Raw genomic sequence first — 21,516 nt, 5'->3', positions numbered from 1 at the left:
GATCAGAGTATTGAGTATAGGAGTTGGGAGTCATATTGCAGCTGTACAGGACATTGGTCACGTCATTATTGGAATTCTGCATGGTCTCCAATACACTTTGGTCTCCCTGCGATAGGAAAGATGTTGCAAAATTTGAAAGCATTCAGAAAAGCTTAACAAGCATGTTGCCAAGATTGGACAGTTTGAGCTATAGGGAAAGACTGAATAGGCTGGAGCTGTTTTCCCAGGAGCATCAGAGGCTGAGAGGTGACCTTAGACATGTTTATAAAATCATGAGGGGCATGGATAGGATAAATAAACAAGGTGTTTTCCCTGGGGTCGGGGAGTCCAAAACTAGAGGACATAGGTTTAGGGTGAGAGGGGAAATATTTAAAAGAGAGCTGAAGGGCAATGCTGGAATGAATTGCCAGAAGAAGTGGTGGAGGCTGGTACAATTCTAACACTTTAAAAGCATCTGGATGGATGTATGAATAGGAAGAGTTTAGAAGGATAAGGGCCAAGTGCAGGCAAATGGGATCCGATTTATCTGGAATATCTGGTTGGTATGGATAAGTTATATGGAAGGGTCTGTTTCCGTGCTTTATATCTCTATGATTGTAAGACTCTAAATGATGAAAAGGGAATAAGGAAGTTGCAGAGACATTGACAAAATACTTTGATCTGAATTTTTGCAGACTTGAACCACTCAAGAGACCTTTAAAGGCTGTGGGCAGGTTCTGATTCTTGGATTGCCAATCTATTCCTTCTCAGGTAGATTTGACGAGCATGAGTCAGGCCAAATGCAGCACTGAAGAAAATCAGGACTGCAGATGCTGGAGCTCAGAGTCGAGAGTGTAGTGCTGGAAAAGTACAGCAGGTCAGGCAGCATCCGAGGAGCAGGATTATCAACGTTTCGGGCATAAGCCCTTCATCAGGAATGAGGCTTGTGAGTCGGGGCTGAGAGATAAATGGGAGGGGGTGGGGTTTAGGAGAAGATAACTGAGAAAGCAATAGGTGGATGAAGGTGAGGAAGAAGGAGATAGGTCAGAGGGGGGTGTGATGGACAGGTCCAGAGGGTGGTGCCGAGTTGGAGGCTTGGGACTGGGATAATGTGCATGGAGGGGAAATGAGGAAGCTATTGAAATCCATATTTTAGATTAGATTAGGTTACCACAGTGTGGAAACAGGCCCTTCGGCCCAACAAGTCCTTTATCCCGTGTAGTTGCAGGGTTTCAAGGCAGAATATGAGGCGTCCCTCCTCCAGGCATCAGGTGGTAACAGTTTGGCAGTAGAGGCGGCCCAGGACCTGCATGTCCTTGATGGAGTGGGACGGGGAGTTGACGGGTGGTGGGGTTGGTGGGTGTGGGTGTCCCAGTGATGTTCTCTGAAACAATCTGCAAGAAGGCGTCTTGTCTCCCCGATGTAGATGCAGAGGATGACATTGGTAGAGGTACAGGTAAATTTCTGATGGATGTGGAAGAATCCCTTGGAGCCTTGGATGGAGGTGAGGGCAGTGGTTTGGTTGCAGGATTTGCACTTCCTGCGGTGACAGGGAAAGGTGTCGGGGTGGGATATGGGCTGGTTGGGGATGTGGACCTGATGAGGGAGTCATGGATGGAGTCCGTTTGGAGGTGGCGGAGGACGATGCGTTGTATGTGGAGGTTTGTGGGGTGGAAGGGGAAGACCGAGGATTCTGTCCTTGTTGTGTTGGGAGGGGTGCAGCTCAAGGGTGGTGATGCGTGAAGTGGAGGAGATGCATTTGAGGGCATCATTGACCACATGATTAGGGAAGTTGCAATCGTGGAAGAAGGAGGTCATCTGGGACATTCTGAGATGGAATTGGTCGTCCTGGGAACAGATGCGGTGGAGACGGAGGAATTGGGAATAAGGGATATCATTTTTAAAAGAGTTAGGTGGGAGGAGGCGTAGTCTAGGTAGCTGTGGGATGGTGGGCTTGTAGTATATGTCTGTGGTGAGTTTGTCACCAAAGACAGTGATGGAGACGTCCAGGAAGGGGAGGAAGGTTTCTGAGATGGTCCAGGTGAATTTGAGGTTGGGGTGAAAGGTTTTGGTAAAGTTGATGAACTGTTCAACCTCCTCGTGGGAGGTGATACAGTCATCGATATAGTAACAGGTGGGGGGTGATACCGGTGTAACTGCGGAAGATGGACTGTTCCACATACTCAACAAACAGGCAGGCATAGCTGGGTCCCATGCGGGTGCCCATGGCTACCCCTTTGATTTGGAGGAAGTTGGAGGCTTGGAAAGAGAAGATGTTGAGGGTGAGGACCAGTTCAGCCAGGTGGATGGGGGTGTCGGTGAAAGAGCACTGGTTGGGACGGGGTGAGATGAACAAACGGAGCGCTTGGACACCTTCATTGTTGTGGATTGATGTGTACAGGGACTGGATGTCCATGGTGAAGATGAGGCGTTGGGGACCGGGGAAGCAAAAATCTTGGAGAAAGTGAAGGGCATGGGTGGTGTGATGAACATAGGTTGGGAGTTCCTGGACTAAGGGGACATGACGGTATCGAGGTAGGAAGAGATGAGTTCAGTGGGACAGGTGCAGGCTGTGACAAAGGGTCGACCGGGGCAGTCAGGTTTGTGAATGTTAGGAAGGAGGTAGAATCGGGTAGTGCGGGGCTCACAGAAAATGAGCTTGGAGGCTGTGGATGGGAGATTTTCAGGGACGTGATGAGGTTGTGGATGGTCTGGAGATGATGGTTTGGTGATAGGAGGTGAGGTTGTGATGAGGGGGCAGAAGGAGGCCCCCAAATGCAGCACTCCTACCCTTGCCAGCTCCTTTGTTACTTCATTGGATTACAGCTGGGATTGGCTTGTTAACAAGGGTTGCTGCAGTTTCAGATAACCTTTGTGAGATCAAACCTGGAATACTGTATGTGATTTTGAATTCCTTAACAAAGGAGAATGTATTAAGATCATAAGAAATGGAACAGGAGTAAGCTGTTTGGGCCCATAAGTCTGCTCTGCCATTCAGTCAGATCATGGGTAATCCGACATACCTCACATTCACTTTCCTGCATTTTCCCTGTAACCCTTTATTCCCCTCCTGATCAAAGTTATATCTATCTCAGCCTTAACTGTACACAAGGACTCTGCCCCATAGCTGTTTGTGACAAAGAGTTTTAAAGACATACAACACATTTAGAGAAGAAATTTCTCCTCATTTCCCCTAAACATTGGTATCCTTTTATATCAAAAGTTCATTAGATTGATTCCTAAAGATAGTGGAGTTATCCTATAAGGACGAAATGAGTAAAATAGGTCTACAGTTCTCTAGAGTCGAGAAAAATGAGGGGTGATCACATTGAAACACATATGATTCCTAAGGGACTTAACAGACTGGAGGTTGAGAAAATGTTCTCCTGGCTAGGTAACCCAGGTCACCCAACATAAGGAAAAACTTTGTCACTTACAGGTTTTTGAATCATTGTAAGTCTGTACCCAAGAGAGCTGTGGATGCTTGGCCTTGATACATTCCAGACAACGCCAAATAGAATCAAGGGACAAGGGAATAGGATAAAAGACTGATGAGGCAGCGAATGTACAGAGTGACAGGGCAGGCTTGAACGACTGAGTTACCTACTCCTGCTGCTGCTGCTTACAGTATTCAGACTGAAAGGATAGTCAGTATAGGAAAATTATAAACATAAAGGACATTGACGTGGTTTGGAGATCACTGGACTTGGTGGACCTTTCCCATATGGGTGTTAAGCTGGTGGCTGCTCTGTTTGTTTCTTGATGCAATTTAAAGAACTGTTAATGTGCCACTGCTCCCAATTTATAACCACACTTGCCACTGATGGAACTTTTTGCTGGTCCACACAATCCTCTTTGATAAACAAATAAATAATGGTATGCTAGACACTTGATCTTTTCATTTCACTCTTCTGTTAGTTTACTAACTAAGTTTACTTTCCACATAGGTCCAGAGTACATCATGGATGCCTCATCAACCATATGTTATGCAACCAGCAGTAAGTTATTCCAAACCTTTACGTAACTTTAATATGCTCTTTCAATTGCACCAAGATACCTTTAACCTTTTCTGTGAGATGCATATATCTGCAGATTAACCAATGGGGATCTGTAATAAATTCGGTGATATTCACGCCGTAGATTTGTGTGCATTATGTATGTATAATTTCTGTTTCTCTGCTCAACCTACCACCAATATGCATGCAAAATAATATAACATGAAAGCATGAAACCTAACAATTGCATTGCAATGAAATCAAATTATTTGGACAATTATACAGTATTGCTTGGTTTTGTGGATCTATTTTTATTCACTGTCTACTGCTGGTTGAAGTTTCTGAAAATCTTGTTTGATACTCGCAAAAGGATGGACTGCAAAATGTGTGATGAGCATTCAGAACCAAAGGGTAATGCAGATTTCATAACACATTGAAGCCTCCAGAATTAAGTGACTGGTACAAAGAAGGGTCACAAATAAATGAATGTTTCTCACAGCCAGAACTGGTAGTGCAATGTGACAGAACAGTTTATTTGAAGCCAATGTTCTCTCTTCAGTGAGGATACTGCAATTCGTTGTTCACAACACACACAGTGCTCATTGTTTCCTTTCCAATTAGGGTTCGAAATGTTAAATGAATGAATCCATCAGAGCTGCTTAATTAAGGTGACTGAGTGCTCTGTCTGCACTTGCAGAGCAGCAGTGCCTATTTATATTGCTGACATCCTCCAAAAGGGGCGTATGCTTTTCGCCATGGTAGACATTCCAGTCACCAGCAGGGTTTTTGCTTGTGCTCCCAACTCCATTCATGCCCAGCAGATTAACTAAACTGGGCATTTTGAGAACACAAACAACCTCGACAGCAAGTCCCTTCCATTTTAGGATTTCTTTGCAGGCGATGGGTGGGAGCAGGTGTTATAGGTATGACCATCGACCTTTTTGGAAATGGACACAAAGTGGACAAGGCAGAACACTTGATTGTTCCGACTGCCATTAAACCCAAGATCCAGCCTCATTTAAATGTCTCTTCCGAGTTTTAGGTGCCCACTGCGGCAGGTCCACTTGAGAAGATAAGTTCCACAAAGGACCAGACAATGGTTGAAGTCCCAGGAGCAAGTGGGGAGAGGTGGACCTGGCAAACTCATATAGGCCAATAACGGCCCTTCATGTACTTAGGATACCAAAAAAAAACATTTCCAGCTCAGGTTATTGGTCATCTGGTTCAACTGGATAGAGAATTGTAGGTGCAAAGTCTACCTGAAAATTATACTAGGGTCCTGCAATTGGCATTGTGCCCTGAACTGCATATTCAAGCAACTTCTCATCTCATCTAGTTGGCTTCTTGTCCCGTTTCCAGGTTCTGGAATTCCCTCACTAAGCCTCTCTGCTTATCTGCATCTCTTGCTTTTCAGATGTTCCTTTTAAAATCTGCTCCTTTGCAAGTTTTCAGTCACATTTCCTCACATTTAGTGGTGTCACATTGTTGGCATGGCAGGGCTTTTGCCCAAAACGTTGATTTTGCTGCTCGTTGGATGCTGCCTGAACTGCTGTGCTCTTCCAGCACCACTAATCCAGTAATCAGAAAGTCAGCTTGTTAGCCACCCATCTGAACCCTGGCAATATCCCACTGCAATATTACACCAGGAGCAGCCTGAACTGTTTCAGAGTGGGACATGCTTCTGGTTCCATCCAGGCAGAAGCCTCATCCTGGAGAGCTACCTGCTACTCTGATTAGCCAGCAGCTCTGTAGTGCCAATATCAAATGGTGGCTGCTGCAGGGACTGCAGCTAGCCTTGAAGAAGAAGTGATGAAGCCCATAATTAAAAGAGAGTCAAGAGTATGGACAGGCCTGATTAGCAGACCCCAGAGAAGGGAAGAATGGAGTGGAGTTAGAGGCCGGACATATGCGCAGAAATGAAGTTCCATCCCCATAGCATCCCACACACAGTGGAAGCTGTTGAGCTGTATGCCTCACCTCCACCTTGTCTTGCCTCAGGTAAAATATAGGCATTGGCCACTGAGGGGCCTCAATGGGCCTAAGGGCTGGCATGCTGCTTGACTCCTTCCCCTCTGTTTAACTAGAGGTGGGTCAGTAGGACAAGAGATGATGGGAAGTCTGTCTGCTTTATTTTACAAATATCCCCAGGCCTTCATGGGTGCCAGTGGAATGGAGACTGAGCCACATTAGATTAGATTAGATTACTTACAGTGTGGAAACAGGCCCTTCGGCCCAACAAGTCCACACCGCCCCGCCGAAGCGTAACCCACCCATACCCCTACATCTACATCTACATCTACATCTACCCCTTACCTAACACTACGGGCAATTTAGCATGGCCAATTCACCTGACCTGCACATCTTTGGACTGTGGGAGGAAACCGGAGCACCCGGAGGAAACCCACGCAGACACGGGGAGAACGTGCAAACTCCACACAGTCAGTCGCCTGAGGCGGGAATTGAACCCGGGTCTCCGGCGCTGTGAGGCAGCAGTGCTAACCACTGTGCCACCGTGCCGCCCACATGTGGCTAGGTGGTAAATTTTGTTTGACGACATTCCTGTGAATATGAAGAGATATTGTGTTGTGTCACAGATGTTGCTTAAACTTCAAAGTACATGTCGGTGAAAGTCTGTGTGTGATTATATTACAAGAAGAAAAGTTACAGTTCTACAGAAAACAGTCAAAGAGTCAGAGGCTGAGAGGTGACCTTATAGAGGTTTATAACATCATGAGGGGCACGGATAGGATAAATAGACAAGGTCTTTTCCCCTGGGGTGGGGGAGTTCAGAACTAGAGGGCATAGGTTTAGGGTGAGGGGGAAAGATTTAAAAGGGACATAAGTGGCATCGTTTTTACTCAGAGGGTGGTGCGTGCATGGAATGAGCTGCCACATGAAGTGGTGGAGACTGGTAGAATTACAGCATTGAAAAGGCACCTGGATGAGTATATGAATAGGAAGGCTTTAGAGGGATATGGGCCAAGTGCTGACAAATGGGACTAGATTAGGTTAGGATATCTGGTTGTAATAGATGAGTTGGACAGAAGGGTCTGTTTCTCGCTGTGTCTCTATGACTCAATATGTCAAAAAGAGTGCAAATTACTTTCTAATTCTGTGTATATTCATACACAAGTTAAGATCCGACTGATTTAGTACCTGATCTAACTACACTGGCAACTTGGCATTGAACCTGCTTCATTCCTATGTCTATACCCTCTCTCAGCAGGGAGTCTCCAGTATCAGTGTGATTGTAATGGATGCAAATTGCAAGGATTTCTTAAGCCATTTCTGCTGAATAGATCCAGTGATAGGACTATTTGTGAAATAACTCACAAAGTGAAATATTAAAATGTGTTAAATAAAGGTCACTTACCTATTACAGAATCTCATCAGCAATAAAAGGTCAAAGGTTAGATTATTAGAACTATCAGTGACAATTAAAAGTCACAGAATCTCTTTGTCAGTGTATTTGGTTCGGCTTCTCAGCTGCTCTCACCCATACAATGCCAGGTCTGTTACTCGGAAATAAAATCTTAAGTAGCTAGACCATGCCATCTTGCACTTGTTAAGATATTACTTCTGATTTACTTCCTTAAATTATGATAATTAAGGCTGCTGAGAGATTGGTCCTGCTAGAAAAACAGTAAAGAATGCATCCAGCATTCCTCTGGATTAAAAGACTGGAATTAGATGGCATTCATGGTCTGGAGCTCCATGAGTTTTTATGTGATGACAGTTCACATTATCAGAGGGTCTCTGAAGTTAATCATGTTTGCTAATGGAAAGTTAATTAGAGACAATACTGAACTCCATGCTATTTGTTGTTAAAAATATCAGCCCGGTAATCACAATTTTATAATATTACTAGTCCCAGGAGAGTGAATGCTTCTCCGAAGAAGGGCTAGTTTGCATTAGTTAAGAATGCAGTTGGCTCCACACCTGGCACCTTGCCTTGCAGCTGCAGGAGGTGCAAACCTGTCCCCACACCTTCCTTCTTACCTCCGTCCAAGGCCCCAGAGAATCATTCCAAATCCGGCAGAGATTTACCTGCATTTCCTCCAACCTGATTTACTGCATCCATTGCTCCCGATGTAGTGTCCTCTAAGTCAGGAGAGACCGAACACAAACTCGGGAACCGGTTCAGGGAACATCTGTGGTCCACACGGTTCAGTCAATCTCCCATCCCTGGATTGCCAGCTATTTCAACTCCCCTTCTCCATCCCCCAATGACATGGTCATCCTGGGCCTCCTCCACCATCAAATTCAGACCACACATAAACTGAAGGAAGAACACCTCATCTTCTGCCTTGGGAGCTTACAACCTTGTGGCCTTAACATAGAATTCACCAGCTTCTAAATCTCCCCAACCCCCACCTCACCCCAGCCCCAGTCTTCCCTCTCCACTCCACCCCTCTTGATCTGACCTAACCTGTCCATCTGCCTTCCCACCTATCCCCTCCACCCCTTCCCAATGACCAATCCCATTTACCTCCTGCCTGCATCCACCTATTGCCATCCCACCTACCTTTCCCCCAACCCCAACCCCCCTCCCTTTATTTATTTCTCAGCCCCCTTCACCCTCCCCAGTCCTGATGAAGGGTCCTGCCTGAAACATCGACTTTCCTGCTTTTCCGATGGTGCTTGGCCTGCTGTGTTTTCTCCAGCTCCACATTTTATCGACTCTGACTTTCCTGGATCTGCAGTTCTCGCTATCTCCCAGTTTACACAAGCCTCCTTATAACATTTTCAGATTTTTTTCCACTTAGCTCCAGAGCTCATTTTCTGCTTCCCTGAATGTTGGCACCATGCACTGCATTTTATTTTGGAAGAACAGATAGTGAGAAATAAAAGGAGCTCACATAGAATCATAGAGATGTGCAGCACAGAAACAAACCCTCTGGTCCAACTCATCCATGCTGACCAGATGACCTAAAATAATCTAGTCCGATTTGCCTGCACTTGGCCTATATCCGTCTAAACCCTTCCTGTTCATATACCCATCCAGATGCCTTTTAAATGTTGTAATTGTACCAGCCTCCACCACTTCCACTAGCAGCTCATTCCATACACATATCACCCTCTGCGTAAAAGCAATGCCACTTATGTCCCTTTTAAATCTTCCCCTCTCATCCTAAACTTATGCCCTCTAGTTCTGGACTCCCCCACCTCAGGGAAAATATTTGTCTACTTATCCTATCGATATCCTTCATGATTTTATAAACCTCTATGAAGTCACCCATCAATCTCCAACGCTCCAGGGCAAACAACCCCAGGCTATCCAGCCTCTTCCTATAGTTCAAATTCTCCAAGCCCTATCCATAGTTTCCCATTCACTGCTTTTTCCAACAGAGATGGTGGGTCGCGATTGGGTCCTGAAAGCCAGATTGATTTTATTTTGCCTCCAAGCGGAGAGCACTGCAGCTAATTTTAGAATTTGTACTGCTGCTTCAGCTGAGGTCCATTATGTAGTGTTGCCTTTTGTAATTCAGAAAGGGGTTTGAATACTGGCGTTATTGTTAAAATTACAGACTGTGTCTCACAATACATACAATGCATTGAATTTGAGCACTGTACTTGTGCTCTGCCTTTTTCAATGTTAAGTTCAATTGAAATAACTGAAGAGACCATCTTCCTGTAAAGAATACTTTTTAAACTATATTTTTCTAAATAGACAAGAAAATGAGGATAATCTCGGTTCACAATAACATCACTCACAAGTGAAAGAGGGATGCTGTTCCCTTCAGTTTTTACTGTCACACTGCATGTTTGAGTAGAAATATTCTCAAAGCACCTTTTCATAAAATGCATTTTTTTAACATGCGTCAATTTTATTTTGAGATGAAAATTATTTTTTGTTACACAACTCTAGTCAAAATGGTAAAAATCATGTTGCAATACATTTTGGCATCATAATTGTGCGATGTTCCATGAAAAAAAAATGATATGTGGGCGGCACGGTGGCACAGTGGTTAGCACTGCTGCCTCACAGCGCCAGAGACCTGGGTTCAATTCCCGTCTCAGGCGACTGACTGTGTGGAGTTTGCACGTTCTCCCTGTGTCTGCGTGGGTTTCCTCCGGGTGCTCCGGTTTCCTCCCACAGTCCAAAGATGTGCAGGTCAGGTGAATTGGCCATGCTAAATTGCCCATAGTGTTAGGTAAGGGGTAGATGTAGATGTAGATGTAGATGTCGGGGTATGGGTGGGTTACGCTTCGGCGGGGCAGTGTGGACTTGTTGGGCCGAAGGGCCTGTTTCCATGCTGTAAGTAATCTAATCTAAAGTAATCTAATCTAATCTAATCTAGTTTCTAGAATTCAAAGGGTTTTTTTTGCCAAACATGTTTTGACAATATCAGTTATATTTAAATTTTGATTGTATGGGTTCGCGAAAAGGATTCTGAGTCAAAAGAGAAACAGAATCGATATGATTTCATGAAGAGAAAAATCATGCCTGACAAATTTATTAGAATGCTATTAAGAGGTTACAAGCTGGATAGATAAAGGGGAACGAATTGGTACAACATATTTGGAATTCTAAAAGATATTTGTTAAGGTACTGAACATTAGACCATTCAATAAGGCAGGAGTGCATTAGCATGGATAGAGGATTGGCTCACTAATCAAAGATAAAGACTTAGGATAAGATGTCATTTTCAGAATGCTAACATGTAACGAGTGCAGTGCCACAGGGGGCAGTGCAAGTGCCACAATTATTTACAAAATATACTAATGATTTGGATGAGAGAATGAGTGTAGTATAGCCAAGTTTGCAGATGACACAAAAATAAGTGGGTAGGCAAGTGATGAAGATGGCGTAGAGTCTGTGGAGAGACATAGGTTAATTGAGTACACAAAAACTTCACAGATGCAAATAAAGTGGGAAAATGTCAAGTTATGCATTCTGGCAGGAAGAATAGAGGAGCTGAGTGTTATTTAAAAGAGGAAGACTGCAGAAAGCTGCTGTACAGAGGGACTTGGGAGTCCCTGTACATAAGTCACAAAAAGCTAACAGGTAATATGGAAGGCAAATAGAATGTTGGCCTTTATTTTAGAGGGAACATAGTATAAAAATGGGGATATCATGCTAAAACAAGTTAGACTATACATAGAATACTGGGAATGGTTTTGGTCCATTATTTAAGGAATTATATACTGGCCTTTGGGGCAGGTCTGGGAAGACTCACTAGGTGGATCCCAGGTATGGACAGGTTTTCTTATGGGGAGAGGTTGAGTAGGTTGGGCTTGTACTCATTGGAGTTTAGAAGAATGAGAAGCTGCCTTAATGCAACATATAAGTTGCATATGACTTGACAGAGTTGATGTGGAGAGGTTGTTTCCCTTTGTAAGAGAATCTTGCATCAGAGGGCATAATCTCAGACTAAAGTGTCACCATCGAAGACGGAGATAAGAAGGTGATGGATCTGTGGAATTATTTACCTTAGAAAGATTTAGAGGCTGGATTGTTAAGTATATTCAAGGCTGTGAGAGACAGATTTTTAATCAGTGAGGGAATCAAGGGTTAAGAGGAAAAGGTGGGCAAGCAGAATCAAGGATTGTCAGGTCAACCATGAACTCATTGAATCGTGGAACAGACTTGATGGGCAGAATGGCCTATTTGTGCTCCTCAGTCTTATGGATTCAGTTTTGCAAAGCATCACTGTTTAGAATGGGTTTATATTCTCTGGAAATGCATCTCATGTTTTTTTTTCAAGGCTTGACAGGGTAGATGCTGAGAGGGCAGGAAACAGTCTCAGGAGAAGGGTTCTGATATTTATTACTGAGATGCGAAATTCTTCACTTAGAGGGTTGTGAACCTTTCTTACCCCCAAAAAATGAAGATTCAGTTATTGAGTGTATTAAAGACAGATTGTTATTAAGGTAATCAAGGGATGTGGGGAATAGTGTGAAAGTGAAGTTGAAGATCAGTCGTATTATTACTGAATGCAGAGCAAGTTGAAAAGGCTCTATGACCTCCTCCTGTTCCTTATTTGTATGTCTAAAATTGACAAGTTTGTGTATTGAAAAGTGTGGTGCTGGAAAACACAGCGGGCCAGGCAGCATCCAAGGAGCAGGAGAATCGACGTTTCGGGCATAAGCCCTTCATCAGCAATCTGTGTATGTGTAAGTTTGTGTATTGCAGCAATCTCAGATACTCTTATGTTCAGCTGTGCTGCCTTTTTAGGGTGGCACAGTGGCTCAGTAGTTAGCACTGCTGCCTCATGGCGCCAGGGACCCATGATCGATTCCAGCCTCAGGTGACTGTCTGTGTGAGATTTGCACTTTCTCCCCATGTCTGGGTTTCCTCCACGTGCTCCAGTTTCCTTCCACTGCCCAGTTAGGTGGCATAGCCTTGCTAAATTGCCCAAAGCATCCAAGGATGTGGAGGCTCGGTGGATTAGTCATAGGAAATACAGGGATAGGGTGGGTGTGGGTCTGAGTTGGATCCTCTTCGGAGGGTCACTATGGACTCGGTGGTTTGAAAATGGGCTGTTTCCACACTGTAGGGATTCTATAATTTTAGCTAGCAGTTTAATGTTCTTAGACACGAAGCTAAGAGCCAACATTTTATTCCAGGCCTATTGTCAAAGAAATTTAAGATTTTTGGGCTATGTTTCAATTTTTGATGCATTTCTTAAAATATTACATGTTCGTGAGGTTTTGCCATAAACTTTCCCTGTTAGATTTTTGTTTTCTGGGTTTCAATATTGCTCGAATCCTGTGAGATCACCAGCTGGGAATGAAAAATAGCCATGGTTGACATGTGAACTATTTCTACTGTTGAATGCACACCAGCAGCACGAGAAGTTCTTTGACTAGCACATGAGCTCATGATGATAAAAAAAAATCTGTTAAATTGCACAATGCACATTTGAAGAGTTTGCTTCATAAATTATTTCTCACTTGCTGTTGTACAAAGTTACGAAAATCCAGAGAATTCCAAGTTTTCTTTTAGTACTGATTTTAAACTGAACACTGACATCATTAAAAAATGTACACAAAACTCTTGGTTAACTTTGTAAGATTGGTCCTAATGAGAAAGGCTGTTCACCCTATCCGCCTTCTTTACTTCATCACAGCAATCAACAGTTGTTTCTTATATTCAGTGATTTTTGCCTCCAAGATATTTTCAAATCAAACTTTTCTGGATGTTATGAAATACCGCTGGAGCAGATGGGACTTGAACCCAGGTCTTCTGGTCTAGAAGTAGAGACACTACCCCTGCACCACAAGAATACTCAATTGTTTGCCACCAATACTCAGTTGCGAAGCCCATTCCACCTGTCCATCATTCTTTGTCTAGGCAAAGAATTACTTTACCCAACCTATTGTAAACTTTTCGCTCATTTGAGGCCCAGGGACCAGTATCCTAGTGTCAATGTTTAGGATGAAAAGTGAGGACAAGGGGGACCCAATCATGCTGTTGTGAGTGATGGGAAAGAGCAAGGGTGGGAGCACAGGCGATAGGTCGGTTGCAGTTGAGGGCCCTGTCAACCACAGTGGGAAACCACGGTTATGGAAGAAGGAAGCCATCTCAGCAGCATTGTTTTGGAAGGTGGCATCATCTTAACAGATGCAAATGGGGCGAAGGAACTGGGAAAATGGGATGGAATCCTTGCAGGACGTGGAGTAAGAAGAGCTGTAGTGAAGGTAGTTGTAGGGGTCAGTGGCTTTGTAGTGGATGGCAGTGGACAGTTCATTCACCGAAATGGAGATGGAGAGGTCAAGGTAAGTTAGGGACGTGTCAGAAATGGATGATGTGAAAGTTATAGAGGGATGGAAATTGGCAGCAAAAGGAATAAATTTTTCAAGGTACAGACATCAGTATTAAGAGGACTGTTGTCGATGTACTGAGAAAAATGTTGTGGGAGGGGGCCAATATAGGACTGGGACAAGCATTGTTCCATACCCCCTATAAAGTTACAGGCATAACTTGGATCGATGCAGATGTCCATAACCACTCTCTTGACTTGGCAGAAGTGAGATGAATTAAAGGAGAAATTGTTCAGTGAGAGAACAGGTTTAGCCAGCAGAGGAGGATAGTGGTTAATTGCGGGTTGTCAGGGCCTCTGGTTGAGGAAGAAACCAAGAGCTCTCAGACCATCCTGGTGGGGCATGGAGTATAGAGGGATTGGATTCACATTGGATACAGGAGGCAATTAGGCCCAGGGAACTGGAAATTATCAACACGGCAGAGGGCATCAGAGGAATCGTGGATGTAGCTGGGCAGGGTCTGGACAAGTAGAGAGAGGATGGATTCAAGTGAGGAGGATGTGAGCTCAATTGGGCAGGAGCAGGCAGATATGACAGGCTTATTGGGGCAGGCAGGTTTGTGGATTTTGGGAAGGAGGTAGAAACAGGCTGTGTAAGGTTGGAGCCAGTGTGGGGGAAGATCGCCGGACCACTATTCTGTTTCCTTACGATTATCTACATTTGTTATGCATTCTTGCATTGTTTTTTTTATTTGGAAGTTTTGTGTCAGGCGTGTGAACAATGTGGCCTGCCCAACACAGCTCATTGTGTGGAACCAGTGCTTGATTCCTGCAGATGCTGCCTTGAGACAAGAAATTGGAGTGCATGCTCTGCCAGTGGGTTTTTAGGAGGCACCACAAATGACATTTTAAGGGGTTGGAAGATGCCTACACTTGGGACCTTTTAGCCTGGGGTGGCCATTGCATACTGACTACCATGTGATCCTTGCACAACATGGACTTTTCAAATGGTAGGGATAGCTAAGATGATTGGAACTAACACTCCACTACAGGGACCAACACATACACGTTGCTGTCCCTCATCATCCTGTGTCAGTCCGCAGAAAGCCCTGGTTGCTTGGAGATGGGTATTGAAACAGAAAAGGTGTTCCATTATAAACCACCCCTCAGTATCATTGCTGCTACAATGTCACAACCCAAGGTCTGGGCCTCCTTTCCCCCAGTGAATTCAAAAGCAAACTTTAATTTCTAAACTTCAGCAATAGCAAGTAGTTACAAGGAAGGCGGAGGAAAAACTTCAAGGATATCCTCCCTGGGGAAGAAAGATACAGTATCCCCAGTGAATCATGGGAATCTTAATTGGAGAAGGAAGTTGCCAACCATTTTGAGCATCTCTGACACGCCCAGCTGGAGGCTGAGCACAAACAGTGGGCAGAGCTTGTGGAATCACAAACACCCCAGCCAGCCATTTCAGCAAACACCATCTTCATGAGGCAGGGTTTGCACAGCCAGTATCGGGCTGTTAACTCACCTCGGGACCCATTGAATGGACGAAAAATCATGCTGACTCCTCCAAGACTTACTGAGAAGAAGGAGGTGGTTCTTTTTTTTCCACAGTTTTCAGTTTTGCCGACAAACTTAATAAGTGAAAATTCATCAAACACATTTTGGAAGGACCCAGCACCCTGCATTAATTGTGTTATCCTTATATACCCTCTTAGCTTGTGAAAAAGCTCAATCGGTTGGTTAAAGGTGATTTATCAAACTGCGTTCTTGTCACCAAGTTGACCTCTATAAACAGTCCTGAGAAAACCCATATGCTTATAAATTCTTGGATTCTGCCCTGACATTGATAAGGGTCAAGTGAAATCTTGTGGGGACATGTAAGTTGTTAAAGTGGAATGGAACAGGTTAATCCTGAGTGCTTTTTCAAGTTAAACCGAATAAAAAGTTCATATCGAAAGAGGAGAATATACCTTTGAACAAGAAATCAAGTGTACTTTTTCAGATTAGAGAGGGAAGGAAAGAAACTTCGATAATGTGAAGAAAAAAAAACCCATTCACAATGAAGAGAATGACTTCATTCTGCTGAGCCTATCTGTATGAAATAGACATTTGTGCTATCGTATAAGCTGGGAAAGAGGCAGTGATAATGGATAATTTCAAACATACTGCCGAGACCATCATAAAGAGGCTTTTAAATGGCTAAAATAAATGCTCAAAAAGCAGCTCCTCCTTAAAATGAAATAATTATTACAAAATCTCCCTTTCATGCTTTGGGGAATATTTCATTGATAGGTTAATGATACTACTTGAAGCTTTAAACATGAAACCCTCCTGCTGCTCTATTCCATGTTCCACATCTCAAGCAGCAGTCACCAGCAATTAATCTCACTCTGTATTAATTCTGCAAAGCCCCCCCCATGCCAAAGGCAAGGAAGATCTTTAGAGCACTTCTAATGGGATCGTCTATCACTCGTTCAGTAAAATAGAGCTGCATGAATATTGACAGAAATGGAATGTGGCCCTTAGGGGGTCATTAATTTGCTCAAGGATGGGTAGACAGCCAGATGCCATCCTTGCCCACCATCGTATGGGAGATAGGTCAGGGATGGGTAGGAAGGAAGTCACGTGTTTTTGACAACAACTTCTATAGAATTCAGCCCACAATGACAAAGAGACTTCTCTTCTCCTTGCCTTACACACAAACAGCTATTAAATACCATTAAATAAATCTCTGCTGCTTGTTCATATTGAGCGCATCTTTTGTGTGGGCATCCTTCCTCACTGGAATTCAGGAACTTAGACTGAAACCAATAAGAAGGATAGATGGGAGTGAATTTACCCAACTCATGGTTTCAGGGGACACAACATTGCACAAGTTTAGTTTCAAAACTGTTTTATGGTTCAGCTTTCTGGCACTGACCGGTTTTCAAGCCCAACTTGCATTCATTGTGTGAAGCACAGAAATCTGATGGTTCAAAGTTTTGGTGTTGAATATGTCTAGTGCTTCAAAGCTTGGAAATGAAGATGTATCAGTTCAAATGGAAAGTCAGTCAGCAATGTCACATTTGTGAGTGATTACAACCTTCTACATTCAGGCTGCAAGCACTAGTCTCCAGATGGTCATTCTGCAGGCTGTATATTGCATTGAAACACTCTTTGAGAGACCAGCAGATAGAATGAATTATCATTGGGCCATCAGATTGAAAAATGATCCTCTTCTGCGATAAAGGCTGTAAATGACTTTACCTAATGGTGTGAGTGGGAATCCACAGTATTCAAAGGTCACAAAAACAGCATCCTGCAATAGCTTATTTGGAGATGAAATTTTTACCTGTTAAAGTTACCTATTTCCAGTTGGAGACTTTGGACTTAGAAAAATTGTGCAATACAAATAAGTGCCACCACAAAGTTCCTTCCTGTCAAACTGAATTGTGATCTTTCAAGACACTATAGAGTCTCACATGAAATTGCCTAATTCAGAATGAGCTGCTGTTGGTTCAGTTTGATTATTTATTAAATGCAAACTAAAGTTATAGTGTGCTGTACATATAAGCAACATGTATTCAACTGAGCTCAACATAAAGCATGATCAAGTACAGTAATGTAATGGGATTGATTTAGGCTCCTGTTCCTGCAGGCAAGAACAGTGTTGGGAGGGGTTAATGTTGGCTGACACTACTTAGTGGCCCAGACTAACTCTGTTGCCACCTGCTGCCATTTCATCTTTGTGAATTTTCCAGTCAGATGGGTGCCCTACTACAGCTGGGTGGCACCCAATTTAACTGTAACACAACACCATTTTCAGGACGTTGAGCTGGTAAAACCCACTTAGAGGCAACAGAGTGGGCAGAGGAGGGCATGGTAGGCTTTATTTTTCACTGCTGTGAAAGATTTCTTGGAGCCATGCAGATAAGGACCCCTAGGCCCAGGGTGAAATCCTTAGGCTGCCTCCAGTAACCACTTCTACTCTCCCTCACCTCTTCTCACTCAGTCTCCATGTGCCAATCATGACCACATCCAATCTATATTTGTTTTATAAGGGAGTAAGGGTCTAAAAGCGTTAATACTGGTGAGTGCTTTAAGCACTACCCACCTTGCTGATCTCATATACACTGGTGGCAGAACAACTTAGGATCTTGACCTGCCAACCCGGTTCTCCTTGTACTGTCTGCAATATGACTAACATTAGTGTAACTTGTACTTCGTTGCCAATAGATAACAAATTGCATCTTGTTCCAGATAAGCACCATTAGACTAGTCATGGGTATCCCCCACCACACCAGGCCAAATGGGTTTTGTAGATCTCTATGGTAACAGAGGATGGTGACAGCAAACTCATGCTATTTTGAGCAATAGTGCAGACAACCTCATACAATATTGTGGTCCCTGCTGAGGATTACTCATACAACAGCACTCTCCATGGACTGAGCATTGAATAGGCCGTGGAAGGGGTGTTTTCTGGGCCTGCCAAATGACATCAATAGGAGGTTTAGTCAATTTTAACAGTGGGGACCCATTTAATCAGAACCCTTGAACTGTCTTATTAATTATGCTGTTTATTAATCATGAGAGGCAGAAAACATTTGAATTGGAAATTCACTGCTAGCATACTACTCAGTTGGAAGCTATATTAGAGGGGACGTGCCCTTGAAAATTATTAGACCTGAATGAGTATAAAAAGAGCATAAACTTATTTGAACTGTCAAGCTCATTGGAATAGCCAAATCTCAAAAGTCATTGTAAAAATACACTGTCAAAAGGAACTGTCAAAACCAACACTCAATTCCACACATAGGAGAAAGTGAGGAGAAACTGCAGATGCTGGAGATCAGAGTCGAGAGTGTGGTGCTGGAAAAGCACAGTAGGCCAGGCAGCATCTAAAGAGCAGGAGAATCAACATTTCGGGCATAGGCCCTTCATCAGGAATGAACCTTGTGGGCCAGGGGCTGACAGATAAATGGGAGTGGGGTGGAGCTGTGGGGAAGGAGGCTGGGAATATGATAGGTAGTTGAAGGTGAGGGGGGATAAAGGTGACAGGTTGGAGAGGAGGGTGGAGCAGACAGGTGGGAAGAAAGATGGATAGATCAAGACGGCGGTGCTGAGTTGCAGGCTTAGGACTGGGATAAGGTGGGGGCAAGGGAAATGAGGAAACTGGTCAAATCCACATTGATCCCGTTTGATTGCAGGGTCCCAAGACGGAAGATAAGGCGTTCTTCCTCGAAGCGTCAAGTGGTTAGGGATTGGCAATGGAGGAGGCCCAGGACCTGCATTTCCTTGATGGGGTGGGAGGGGAAGTTAAAATGTTTGGTCATGAGGCGGTGGGATTGGGTGGTGTGTGAATCCCAGAGTGTTCTCTGAAACGATCCACAAGTTGGCATCCTGTCTTCCCAATGTAGAGGAAACTACAAGGGGTGCAATGGATACAGCATAATGTGCGTGGAAGTACATGTACATGTCTGTCGGATGTACAAAGATCCTGTGGCGCCTTGGACGGAGGTGAGAGGGGAGGTGTGGGTGCAGGTTTTACACTTCCTGTGGTGGCAGGGAGTGGGGTGTAGACTGATGGGGAAGCGTGGATCTGACAAGGGAGTTGCAGAGGGAATAGTCTTTATGGAACACAGATAGGATGAGGAGGGAAATATATCCCTGGTGGTGAGGTCTGTTTGTAGGTGGCGGAAGTGGAGGACGATAATGCAATGTATATGGAGGTTGGTGGGGTGGAAGGTTAGGAATGGACAATTCTGCCTTTGTTGTAGTTGGAGGTGTGGGGTTCAAGGATTGAGGTGCAGGAACTGGAGGAGATGCGCTGGAGGGCATCATGACCATGTGGGAGGGGAAATTGTGGTCTTTGAAGAAGGAGGCCATCTGGGATGTTCTATGGTGGAATTAGTCATCCTAGGAGTAGATACGGCAGAGGAATTGAGAATAAGGGATGGCGTTTTTACAGGAGGCAGGGTGTGAGGAGGTGTAATCCAGGTAGCTGTGGGGAATTGGTGGGTTGTAGTGGATGTCCATGGTTAGTCGGTCACTGATTGGAGACGGAGAGGCCCAGGGAGGGGAGGAAGGTGTCCAAGATGGTCCAGGTGAGTTTGAGGTCAGGGTGGAAGGTGCTGGTGAAGTTGATGAACTGTTCAGCCTTCTCATGGGAGCACGAGGTGGCACCGATACAGTCATCGATGTAGCAGAGGAACAGATGGGGGGTGGTACCAGTGTAGCTGCAGAAGATGGACTGTTCCATGTACCCGACAAAGAGGCAGGCATTACGGGGAACCATGTGGGTGCCCATAGCTACCCCTTTGGTCTGGAGGAAGTGGAAGGGTTGGAAGAAAAAGTTGTTGATGGTGAGGACCAGTTCAGCCAGGCGGATAAGGGGTGGAGGGGTACTGGTTGGCATGACATGAGAGGAAGAAACTGAGGGCTGGGAGGCCTTTGTCATGGCGGACAGATGTGTACAGGGACTGGATGTCCATGTTAAAGATAAGGTGTAGGGGGCCGGGGGAATGAATGGGGGAGCAGCTTTGATCGAGGATTGGTGCTGTCCACTAATGGTCTGGGCAGTACTAATTGCTGCAAAGGTGCTGGTGCTTTGATGGTGGTCAGTGGGGATTCGCAGATGGTGGAGATGGGAGTGGGGAACTGGTAATTCCTGAGGACAGTTGGAGAATTTACCAGTTAGACTATTGCATTGCTATAAAGATACCTAGCTCATGGATTCAAGCCTTCTTACCTCCTTTTTCAATGTTGAGATTCCCATTGTCTGGTGATACCTGGCCACTTCATATTCAAAAATCAACCCACTGCCCCTTCCGTTAAAACCAGAATAGGGCAGGTTCAGTTTCTGCTCCGGTTCCTGTGCATTTAATTCTCTAACACAATCTGCACCCACCTATTTTTCGGAGTAAAATTTAGCCTGAGAACAGTGGTATCAGAATTACAGTATCTCCACTGTCAAGAGTAAAATATGTTTTGGCCATTTACAAAGAGGGAGATGTGGAGAAATGGCACAGAACCCTTAATAGGCTGGTGGTTTCTTGAAAGAGTATAATCAAGTAAAAAAATAAGTAGTTATTATTAGCATAGTTTAAATAGCTCAACTCTTTTATTCAGTGGCATGTTGCCTGCTACAACAATCCAATCTTTTTCTCCCTACGTGTTCCCTCTTTATCAGTTTATTCCTCAGTAAATTTGTTTGCACATCTCAAATGCCACATTTGCTTCTTGTGTGTTTTGTTGATAGTAGAGCACCATTACAAACAATGACAGCAACAGCTTGTATTTGTGTATCACGTCTGAAAGAAAAAAATTATCCTCAGGCTAAACAGATGCCCAGTCGTTGTAGGAAAGTAGCCAAAAGCTTGGTGGAAAGGATAGGATTTGAGCAAACCTTATATCTGTCCTTCTAAGATCCACCTCAGGATCTGATGATTTGTACACTCCAGCAGTAGGAGTTTATTCTTTTTTATTCTAAGCTCGCTCAGAGCGATTAAAGGACTGAGGATTCAAGTAACTTCAGATCGTGACATTTAACCAGACTTTATCCATCAACAGCAAGCATTTTTAATTTAATCCACAATTTGAAGAAGCACTAGGTAGGGTGAGAGGTTCTTTGAGAGTCAGTTTGGAATTTTCAAAAGGAAGGTTAGGATTTTTATCATTGAGATAGCTCAAGTCAGGAGCTGTCCAAACTCGGCTGAGGTGGAGGTGGCTGAGGCAGATGGCTGATTCTCTGAGTTTTCAGGATTTTTGCATGAAAAGCTATGAGGTCCTCTAGCCCTCGTATATCATCCCCATTTCCTTTCACATACCTAATGCCACCTCCACACTCCTGA

The 21,516-nt window shown here is 44.2% G+C and overlaps 1 protein-coding gene across 6 annotated transcripts in view; it reads left to right on the top strand.

The window, feature by feature from the left end:
* rbms3 (RNA binding motif, single stranded interacting protein) overlaps positions 1–21,516 on the top strand; it is a 1,402,627-nt gene that overhangs the window by 1,321,132 nt on the left and 59,979 nt on the right. For all 6 annotated transcript variants that reach the window (XM_072575202.1, XM_072575203.1, XM_072575199.1 and 3 more), the window contains one exon: positions 3,927–3,977. In XM_072575202.1, the coding sequence (XP_072431303.1) occupies positions 3,927–3,977 (51 nt within the window). The remainder of the gene's footprint in view (positions 1–3,926; positions 3,978–21,516) is intronic.

This window comes from Chiloscyllium punctatum, chromosome 8 (assembly GCF_047496795.1).
Source record: "Chiloscyllium punctatum isolate Juve2018m chromosome 8, sChiPun1.3, whole genome shotgun sequence".
Lineage (NCBI taxonomy): Eukaryota > Metazoa > Chordata > Chondrichthyes > Orectolobiformes > Hemiscylliidae > Chiloscyllium > Chiloscyllium punctatum.
This window is presented reverse-complemented; position numbering and strand designations above follow the sequence as displayed.